This window comes from Lampetra planeri, chromosome 7, assembly GCF_965212315.1.
Source record: "Lampetra planeri chromosome 7, kcLamPlan1.2.h2, whole genome shotgun sequence".
Lineage (NCBI taxonomy): Eukaryota > Metazoa > Chordata > Hyperoartia > Petromyzontiformes > Petromyzontidae > Lampetra > Lampetra planeri.
The window spans coordinates 5,746,478-5,757,696 of NC_136113.1; the positions used below are offsets into that span (position 1 = coordinate 5,746,478).

Here is an 11,219-nt window from a genome sequence, read left to right on the forward strand (position 1 = left end):
TAGCGGGTTCCCGGGCTTACCTCACGGGACCCCTCTGTCACCTTTCCCCGACATCTCTCTCTCTGGCTTATCACGTGACCTGCTGACAGGGCTGCTGCAACTGCAGATTCTCTTTTCTGCCAGCAACCCGCACTATGCTATGTAGTGACCCATTCCATGTCACTACACATATAATGACAACAGTTCTTGCAAGGGAAAGCCCTGCAGGTACAGATATGTTAACTTTGAATGTTGTGTTTATTGTTGAAAAGCTGTCACTCGATTGTGAATTATTGATATACAGCCACTCAAATTGTACATGTATATGCGCATTATGTAGTAACCATTTTGCACCATTGGTAAAAACTGAGAAAACTTAAATCTACGACCAAAAAAATCAAAGCCAGTAGCCAACATAACTCACTCACTCAATGTGATGCCTCCTGCGTTTATTAACTTGCCTATTAAACAGAAGCACTTATGAGTACAGAAAATGGCTATTATTCCCCACAGTTTTTGCTTTTATGACCAGAACAGTGATATTTTGAAATTTACCTATTTTCAATGAGCAAACGGGCGAATTTGTGTCTTTACGTTCACATAATGTCAGAAAAAACAACACATGAATCAAAATTTACATGTATTTATACTAAAGTAATACAAAAATGACGACAACAAATTTAGAAGGGAGTAGTTTTTCTTAATTTACGATGTTAATGTAAATCACTTTCACGAATCAGCCCCCAAATATAGCCTCCCATCAAGTTCTCGTTATACTGTCCTTGGTAGCGGCGTTCAAAGTGGTAAATGTAAATTCTATAATGTTTTATTAAAATATAAAGCACAATGACAACTCAATTAAGGCCAGAAGTGGCCTTTTACAGAAAATAGGGAATTAAAGCTTTTCTTGACTTGGGATAGTCTGAAAAATTTTCATGGTAATATCTGAAAGAAGAGAGAAAAAAATATACATAATGAGTTAATCTCATGGCAAACAGACCAATTAAAAACTGTACATTGTAATGCAGCTTCAGTAATGGCATCTCAGCATTCTGATGGAGTATTTGTCAGCTCTTTAGTAAGGGTGGAAACGTATCGGCCTCATCAGATGATATCTGATATATTCCGTATTGGCTCAACTACTACAGTTATTGATTTTACTTTGCTGTTTTTCAATTATATACTGTTTATAAAAAAAAAATACCTTGTTTCAAGTGATAAAACTCAGCACACAGCATTTTTTCGTTTTTAAAGCTATTACTAATAATTACCGGTGATGTCTCCATACATTAAACCATTCAGCCACTGCTGATAATATTTGGCATTGCCTGTGTAATATTTTCAGCTACCAAAGAGATTTCAATATTAGGTGGATTTTGAGGATGTGTAATACTTTGACACTGGGTGACGATGACCTGTGCCAAATGTATATTTATATTAAATTTTTATTTCGTGTAATGTAGGCTCGGGTAAAGTTATGCTGGCCCAATCAATCCATTACTTTTGTAATATTTTTTGCCGTGTATTTGGCTTGGCTCAGTGACGCTACTGTGGAAATCTGGGGGAAGCCCACTTGCCCCATTTATGAACCAGGGTTGACTAACTCTCAAGCAGTCGTGAGAATGCGGCGTTGAGTTGTTCAAAGTGTGGTGGTAATGATTGACACACGTGCCACACCCAGGGGGAGGGGTAGAACCGGTCCGGACCTGTTGGGCCAATGGCGGTTGGAACCCCTCTGAGGGAAGGGGGCTGGCAGGAGCTACGATCCCCCAGAACCCCACCCCTCAGGGAGAAAGAGTATATAAGGCGGGTCCCTGAGAGCGCGAGGCAGTCCGTCTCAAGCCGAAGCCAGAAGCCGCCGGAAGAAAAAGAAGACCCTGGACCCCAAGCCGCCGATGTCCTTCTAAGGGCCAGGGCTCACTGCGGTGCCAGTGGTCGTGGGGTTAGGACCCTGAGGTTTCCTCAGCCTGATGCCCTTGTGAGGGCCAGGTCCGGACGGGCCAGTGGTCAGGGACCCACCGGGTCAGCGGTGGGTCAGCCTCCCCTAGGTCTAGCCAGCCGGAGGGCTGAAGTAAGGAGAGTTGTAGGTACCATAGCCCGGAAGCTGTACCTCCCCAGGTTGTGGGTGAAAGGGGCCATTACCCCTTTGTGTTAGGGATTAGTGTAACTGTTTGGTGAAATAAAGCGTGTTGCCTCTACGAAGACTCCGTCTCCCTCCAAGAACATTACAAAAGTATGAGATGGCTCAACGCCACGATCGTTGCCTCGCAGAGGTGGGACAAAGTCATTGTTATGCAAGTCCAAGTCGAGTCGCAAGTCATCAAATTCATGACTCGAGTCTGACTCGAGTCCAAGTCACATGACTCGAGTCCACATCTCATAGGTGGGACAAAGTCATTGTTATGCAAGTCCAAGTCGAGTCGCAAGTCATCAAATTCATGACTCGAGTCTGACTCGAGTCCAAGTCACATGACTCGAGTCCACATCTCATAGGTGGGACAAAGTCATTGTTATGCAAGTCCAAGTCGAGTCGCAAGTCATCAAATTCATGACTCGAGTCTGACTCGAGTCCAAGTCACATGACTCGAGTCCACATCTCATAGGTGGGACAAAGTCATTGTTATGCAAGTCCAAGTCGAGTCGCAAGTCATCAAATTCATGACTCGAGTCTGACTCGAGTCCAAGTCACATGACTCGAGTCCACATCTCATAGGTGGGACAAAGTCATTGTTATGCAAGTCCAAGTCGAGTCGCAAGTCATCAAATTCATGACTCGAGTCTGACTCGAGTCCAAGTCACATGACTCGAGTCCACATCTCATAGGTGGGACAAAGTCATTGTTATGCAAGTCCAAGTCGAGTCGCAAGTCATCAAATTCATGACTCGAGTCTGACTCGAGTCCAAGTCACATGACTCGAGTCCACACCTCTGTTGCCTGGTGACCCATGCCAACTCGTGTGGCTGATCGGGAAGCCCACCGGTGGTGGTGCAGGGCGCGAGGCCCGATGCAGCCGATGGTGAAAATAGCGAAGGCAAAGGCAGGGAAGGTCCAGGTGGCCAGGGCGTAGCCGATCCACTCCACAATCTCGCCCAGGAAGTTGGCACCGGATACCAGCTCGAACAACCCTCCTGCAGCCGCACCAGCGCACAGACAGGCACTGGAGGCACTGGTGGCCAAGCACACAAGTAAGAACACCTCATCCAGCAGTGGATGGAACATGGCTGATTATAAAGGATATAGACAGACCTGAATTGGTTTTGGATGCATGTTGGTAATTAAGTAAACCTAGTTTTGTGCTAGAAATAAATAGTAGAAATGAATGCAAATGTTATTTTCTGTGAGAAAAAACATATTCTGTGAATTACGTGTTGTTCATTTCTACAAGCCTGCTTTTTCAGTTGTTGAAAACCATTTTTTACTGGAACTCTGGTTATCAACACCCCCCTGCTGAACTTGAGTGGAGGTGATGGTTATCTACGGTTATATGCAGGACCCTCATGATCTGGATTAAAAATGACACAACTTTTGTAGATGCACTTTGGTGTGATGTACCGTGGTCGACTTTGGCTTTCCCAAACTCCAGTCCCAACGACTCCCGACGTAACGTCCGTCCGTGATTACCAATTTACTCCCCTTTCAAATACAAATGAACTCGTTCCAGACTTCACATGCTCCTGGTGATTGATAAACGTGCCACGTGACGTGCTAAGCAATTAAATCTGCCCGCGTCACGTGGAGCACGTTTACACGCACACCTGCAACACACACACACTCAGCTCCCAATCTTCATGTGAATCGGCTCGATTAACGCAGACATCGTTTCATTGCTATCGGGCGCGTGCAGCCAGGAACGAGTTCATTTGAACGCTGGGAAATTGGTCATTGCGGAAAGACGTTGAGTGGTGAGTCGCGAGGACTGGAGTTCAGGAAACACCCCGGCATAATGTCTGTGTCATTTTAAAATCAGTTAACAGTAGTCATAGAATGATAACACACCCCCACCCCCTCCTCTCTCTCTCTCTCAATGACTACTTCTGGTGAGTAACTTTAGGCATGAAAAAAAACACATTTTACTTTTCTAACCCAACATTAAACAGTGTCCCAATGTTATCATCTGCTGCGCTGTGCTCCAACGTCTGTTTTTTTTGTTGCTGAACTGACAGTGCGCTTGTGAGGAGAGCACATACACACGCGGATATGCCTGCTGTGTTTATACAGGGTGGGCCATAAGTAACTAACCTGCTTTGTAATGGCGGTATTTTGTGTTAAATTATTATTTTGTTGATTTTTTTCCACAAATAAAGTAGAAGCCTGGGAGTTTACGATAAACCGGTATACACCTCAGCAGCGTGCAAGAATAGTGTAAATGTATTTCAGAAACAATTGTTCAATTATCTCCACACAGAGAGACGATCGCTGATATATTAAGACTTGAACGGGTGCGACGACGGTGTACATTTCCCATTAAACTAGTTTACATTAACATACCAATCTCTCCCTTTCACGCAGCTGCTGTGCGTGTGTGCGGCGAAGGGACTGCTTTCCATCTCTGACCCCGCCTACTTACCCTCGGGTGACACCCACCTCAAACCTAGATATAACCTTGTGTTGCAGCAGCCCTTTGCTGTTCAGCAGTTCTACTGCTGTATCTTTCCACCTGATGACGATTGCTTGTGTTGCGATCGAAAGGTTGTGATTTATTATTTATTTTTCTATCAACGTGATTTTACCGAAAGAACCAAAGAGTATGAATATAATGCTCTATTTTTGCGTTTGTGTCTTTATTTCAATTTTCCAAAGTTATAGGCGAAATAAATCCGGTAGTTTCTTACGGCCCACGCTGTACATGCTATTATAAAACTCTATGAAGATACTATACTTTCCCAGGCGAGAGCCCATTGATATCTTAAGACTTTATTTTGAGGTTAATCTGGGTCAAAGGTGATTGCCCAATCTGTAATACAAGGCTAAACGTACAGAGCTGAACCAACAAAGGAGAGAAAAGTCAACAATATCGGTGTCGACTTTTGTAAAAATTATTCAAGAAAATACTGTTATAGAGCAATACGATGGAATACTCAAATAATATAGAAACAATGATCAGAATCGATTGCACTCAGCTTCTCCGATTAGCACGGTTAACTACGTACAGTTAAGAGGGGACCCACATTAATTGTAGAAGGGATGAAGGGGATGGTGCTACAGGCACGTGACTCATGGATGAATGAGGGTTTACCGAATGTGTTATTCTTAGTGGTCTGTAAAGGTATTTTGTGACACATCATGATTTATGAAGGAGTGAATCCACTACACTATAAGCAAACCTGTTGAACTCGACTGCAAACATATTAATCTGGAAGAGAATGTTCTACTTTGTATGAACATTTCTGAAGATAAGTGAATGTCAGATCATTGAGGATTGCAAAACTAAACTTTTATTTTTATTTTACCAGGTAATGCCCACTGAGCGATATGGCTCGTTATTCAGAAGCGACCTGGACACAAATGACAGCTCGACGAAGTGGCTTATCACGTGGACATTTTATAGCAGTCAAATACTTTAAACGCGAAGAAAATAATCCATGCGATCACGTTTTAAAATAACTTTCCAAAACAAGGGAGGGCTTCTCGCACTGCGTCTATAGGTGGGGGTATGTGGGGCTTGGTGACCGAGATATGTTTGTCAAATGACAGTCAACCTGATATTTTGAATTCCCAGAGTTGGAATTTAGCCAATTAAATTCAGAACCAAATTAAGTTTATTCGTTACCTGGTTGAGAATATCTACCCGCTTCACTCAAAAACTCAATTTCATCACAGCCAGCTACCTGGATTGGAACCCAGAATCTCAGGTGCACCATTTCAGCCCTCTGAACCACCTAGCTACCTCAAGTTACCGGGTTCATCGTGCAATACACCAACCACCGCACGGCCACTCTGCCAGTTTGTAATTAAAACAAACTTGTGACTGCAAACTAAAATGTTGAACGGCTTGATGAAGGGGCAAGGGGTGTATGGTTATATCTGCGCGTGACTGGGGGCAACATCGGTGACTGACAAGTCAAGAAGTAGATGGCAATAGTGAATCTGCAGTTCAGGGTTCATGGGTTCTCACCACGTGGGATTCTGTACACATACTCCCCAGGTTTCCGCAGATTTCGAAGGATCCGATCGCTGTGAATGTTCATAGCCATGCCAGCCAGGAAGATGATGGAGCCTAGCAGCACAGACACAAAAACAACAAAGATGCAACCATATAGCCTGAACCGACATTTGTTTGCGAGCACCAATGAAGGCCAGTATGGCACACGAGGGGGTTTGTGACCAGCATCACGCCCGACCACCTTTGTCTCCCTAGTGGCGATGTTTACACATCGCATTAAAGGGTAGTCCCAGGACCGGTTCAGATAATCGCCACTGGTGTTGGCCAGGTAGCTCGTAGTCACACGCACACGCACACCTGTATAATACACACACCCACATTTGCAACTCTTTCCTGCCCAAACCATATTTATATCCAAGTTGAAGGCTGTCATTCCTTGGTGTGTGACTGTTCCTTCTTTGAGAAGACTCTCCATGCCAAACATTGAATTGACCTTGGGATGTAGTTATATTTATACAATTTATAAATCCAGACTATTCAACCGTGCTGCCAATGAAGGATTAAACTAGAGCATTTACAAGTCATGCTGTGTTCAGTGTGTTGCTGCAAAACAGAACAATATAATCTTGTTCTGTCAGTTTGGCAGTGTAGGAATTATGTAACACATTATCCGGACTTTGCCACCTGATGTACAAAGGAGATTATCGATACAGCTGATGGAATGGATCATTTGGAATTGAATAGACAAGCAGAACAGCAAAACGTTAATCCGATTACGGGCAGCTAAAAGCCTTGTACATAAACCAGCAGGGCTCTGAGTCAGCCACGCCCTCGTGTGGTCAAGGTTTGGTTTCGTTCACTTTAGCGGCGCACTCCTCTGATGACTGTTTTGGACGTGGAGTTTCTGCATCACCTCGACATGGAGAGAGTATTTCACCTAATGTTTTCCAGGCACTCCACTTCCTTGTCATATTTGAAAACATTCACGAAACTGGCCAAACGTCACAAGCAAGGCCCTGCCTTGAAAATGGTCTCAACGAATACATCGACAATGTGTAGACTCGGTGAGGCTCTCCAGGACCTTGTACTGTATATTGTATGTGGACAATTTTGGTTGTTAGCCGAGTGGCGTCAGCATGCATCCCTGGTGCAAGGAATGAAAAACTTCTCTCCACCCCTTTGTGGCCCGGTGCCTGGCACCTCCGGCGTGTGCGCCCTGGTGCAGCAGCACCGCCTGCACACTCGGTAGCCACACCACAGTGTTGGCCCCCTACCTATGAGAAAACGTGCATCGGTGAGCCAGTCCGACGGGTAGCTCTTGCATTTCAGAAGGTTGTAGCTTTGCAGGTATCCGTTGAGGGCGCAAAATACAAATGCCTTCACCATGACGGACAAGGATGTGGGGCGGCCCCGAGACAGCAATGAGAAGATGAATGTCCTGCGGGGAGAGGTAACCGCACGCACACCGCCATCAGCGCAGGTACTGCCCGCCTATTGACGAGCGCACGACAAATAAAGTCCTACTTCAGTTCACCGATCAGGGGCAGGTCCATGGCCCCCTCCCTCCAGCCCGAACCCATTGTCCCTTGCCACCCGGTAGGGCTGAACGATTAATCGATTTAAAATCGAAATCGCAATTTTAAACGATGCGATTAGCTGAATTTTGTTTGCGATTTGAAAAGTCCTATTACTTTCTTATTGGAATTGTTTTTTTATTAGTATAACTTTATTTATTTTACTTAACAATGGTTCTATGTTTGATTGTTCTATTTCAATTAAAACATTTAATAAATATATGTTGGAAGCAATTAATATATTTTAAGTTCTCATCCTTGCTTTAGAATATATAGAGCAGTTAATATTTTGATGGTATCATGTGGCAATGCTCCATCACATGTTTTAAATCTATTACACAGTGACAATTTAACTGAAGCTTGACTTCAACAAATTGAATCCCAAATCGTTCAGCCCTATCACCCGGTGACGCCACAATCCACACGAGCGTTCGTCAACCATCACTAGGGAGGGCCAGTGGATGCTGGGTCTATCGTTGGTGTGTTTCACTTAGGGTCTTAGGCGAACACATCGTGGATGACGTTTCGCGTGATCAAGGTAGGTGCGTTTTAAATGAAGGTGAAACCCACATGGGTAACTAAGAGTTAGTTAAATGCCAAGTTATGCCAATTTTGTAGTCTGGATAATGCTTTTTTAAATATTTAACTATTTGAAAGATGTTGAAATTACACTTTCGCTAGATTGTGTTTTTTTCTTTCTCAAAACTATCCCTTGTCCCAGATTTTTTTTTTACATTTTATAAAAAATAATCACTTAACATGTTTCACTTCAAGGATGGCGTCACGCTATCGGTTATTGTTTTGTTGAACGGATATCCGGCAGTATGTCGATGCGCAATAAAAACAAATGTGAATATCAAAGGCCCTGCAACCTGGTCAAGTGGTTGCATTACATACTTGTGCATATGCTGTATATGGGGGACAAGTCACAGGAGTATAAAAAAAACGATGAAACAGCATCTCGACGAGAACAATTGTGAGGGTCGCCCCTTCATTTCAACGCCCACTTAACGCATGATTCTAAATGTGGAGGGAAAAACACAAAGCGCTCGTCAAAAAGCACTCCGCCTTAAAGGAAACAAAAAAAAATTAAACGGCGACGCTTTTGGCAATGGCCTTTCTTCAATCAGGTGCCATGGATAATAATGATAATAAGGGCGATTGTCTAAAACAGTGGTCCTTAGCCTGGGGTGCATGCGCCCCTTGGGGATGCGAGATGCCATTTCTGGAAGGTAAATAATCGAAACACAAATTAAGCACGGGCTCGTAAGTACGACTTCAGTTCAGTTTTCAGTTTCATTGATTAGGTATAGCCCTGTGAGCCATGCGGCTCTTGACTCGGGTGCAACCGCAACAAGCAAAACACATGAACAAGGAACATCTTAAAGTGACTACACGCAACAGAAAAATCCAGGAAAAAACAGCAAAGTCTTCCAGGAAAAGCACCGTATATCAACGCTGTGTGCCAAAAATGCCAGTGGAATGCAAGTCAAACAATAACAACCATAAGACAATTTAGATGAAAGTTATACGTCTAACTCTGTACTACAACAACAAATATGGATAAACCTATGTATTGAGTAGCATTACTGTATAAATTTTTTAACGATTGAGAAACAAAGGTTCAGAACCACTGGTCTCAAGACATCGCCTATTGATGAACGCCTTGAGGTGTTTATGTATTGTTAAGTGTGCTTGTGCACCACCGTCAATGGAGCATCACCAGGTCATTTGTTTCATTTTGACATGATCAATAATGTTAGGCCACTGCAGCTACTACACTTTTATTTTCCCAGCAAAGGTCCACTGAGATATACAGCTCTTTTTCAGAAGCGTCCTAGTCACAAATGATTGCCCAATGAAGTAGCTTATGTGGAAATGGAGAGCAGACAAATACTCTAAACGCATGATTCTTAAATTGTGGTGAGAAAAACCAGAAGACCCAGAGAAAAATCCACGCGACCACGGGGAGAACATGAAAACTCTAGATATGCAGGCGTCAGGGTCGGCATTGAACCCACGATCTCCTGTAAAACCAGGCAAGGAAGTTAACATCTCGCCACCGTGGCACCCATGCATGCATTCCTCAATCAATCCCTCCCTTGGTGCGAGTCAAAGTGTCATGTTTGAGACCGCGCGCCTCGAACCACACCTCTGGTGATCAATGCGCAGAGAAATCACTCCCGACTCCGCGTCACACGCAACGCACCTTTGGAAGTAGTGCCCGCAGAACATTGCGAGATGCACAATGTTCACCGTATCGACGGAGTCGCGCTCGGAGGAGCCCACGTGCATCAGCAGGAGGATCACTGGCACCGCGAAAGAGGGCAGCTCTTGCGTGCACCACGCCAGCCTTGCGGGAAGCATCACACGCGGCTGCCCCTCGCGGTCCCAGAAGCGACCGTAGGCCATCTCCTTGGCCAGCGTGTTGAGGACACCTGCCGCGGCCATGCACAGCCCCATCCAGGTGAGCAGAACCTCATTGCAATGCGTGGGCATTGCTGCGTGATGGGGGTGATGGTGGCGTTGTTGCTCGTTGCTACTGCCCCTGTTGTCTATGCGGCCTGGGGGTCAGGCGTGCGCATGTACGTGTTGTTTGTACGGCTTGAGTTGTTTCCAAATGGAGAAAGAGTGGCTGGTTTTTTTGTCTTATAAGCTGAAGTGTGCATGACGCGGCGGGCGCGGGGCGGTCCGCGTTTGCAGAGGAGGCATTGTTGCGGTGGGTGGCTGTCTCGGGGCTGCTGCTGGCTGCTGCTGCTGCAAGCACGTGGGGGCTGGGCTGCCAGCTGGAAAAGAGCACCTGAGCAAAAACACGTGGCATAACAAAAAAACGAATCAACACACTCCAACAACAACACTGTCTCGAAAGAAATGTTATATATAAAATCGGCGACGTTTCGGGCAATGGTCCTTCTTCATAGTATGTGAAATAGTCGCGCTTTGTTCTTTTTAGCCGTGCTGCAAAGGGTGGATGGGGAATCCCTATGCCCCTTAGACCGTGCGAGATCACTGGGTCGCTGTGAGCAATAACCTCACGCTCATCCCTGTCGCAGTGATACTACTGCAGTGTTTTTAACTCGCGTGTGCATTGTACAGTGCCACAGACGATACGAGTGCCCGCCCTGAAAATGTGGAATTGGGACGGCCAGCGCCAACGAACGCCGCTCTGTGCTATAGTTTGAGGATGGTAACTATGAACGTGTTGCAATCCATACTCTTGCGTTGTTTCGATAAAGTCACGTAGGTAGAAAATGTATAGATCACGACGTTTCGATCGCAACACAAGCAATCGTCATCAGGTGGGACAACCACAGCGAGAAAAAACTGCTGAAGTAGGCGTGGTTGTCCCACCTGATGACGAGTGCTTGTGTTGCGATCGAAACGTCGTGATCTATTATTTTTCTACCTACGTAACTTTACCGAAAGAACCAAAGAGTATGGATTCCTGCAGTCACGAAAGCTTCAAATCAATAGTGTTGTAATTCCATTTGTAACGTGTGCGGTCACATATGGCCTATAGGTTATATATATACAAAAAAAAAGACAGCATCCTGTTGTAAAT

General features: G+C 44.9%; 1 protein-coding gene across 2 annotated transcripts; it reads right to left on the minus strand.

Moving 5' to 3' along the window:
* Positions 1-395: 395 nt before the first annotated feature.
* On the minus strand, positions 396-10,453 carry LOC144719845 (3-oxo-5-alpha-steroid 4-dehydrogenase 2-like). 2 transcript variants are annotated; one of them, XM_078596099.1, is made up of 5 exons: positions 9,867-10,453; positions 7,358-7,521; positions 6,096-6,197; positions 2,958-3,108; positions 396-924 (listed from the first exon to the last, which is right to left on the minus strand). In XM_078596099.1, the coding sequence occupies exons 1-5, from the start codon at positions 10,154-10,156 to the stop codon at positions 858-860; spliced, it is 774 nt and encodes a 257-aa protein (XP_078452225.1). In that variant the 5' UTR covers positions 10,157-10,453; the 3' UTR covers positions 396-857. The 2 variants fall into 2 exon arrangements, with proteins under 2 accessions (XP_078452225.1, XP_078452224.1); XM_078596098.1 differs by having other exon boundaries at positions 2,958-3,146.
* Positions 10,454-11,219: the final 766 nt, after the last annotated feature.

Coding starts and splice junctions, on each gene's coding strand:
- LOC144719845 (XM_078596098.1), bottom strand. CDS start 10,156: ATGCCCACGCATTGCAATGAGGTTCTGCTCACCTGGATGGGGCTGTGC. Junction 3,147..6,095: donor TGTGTACAGAATCCCACGTG/GTGAGAACCCAT, acceptor CTTGGCCACCAG/TGCCTCCAGTGCCTGTCTGT. Junction 925..2,957: donor CGCGCCCTGCACCACCACCG/GTGGGCTTCCCG, acceptor CTCTTCTTTCAG/ATATTACCATGAAAATTTTT.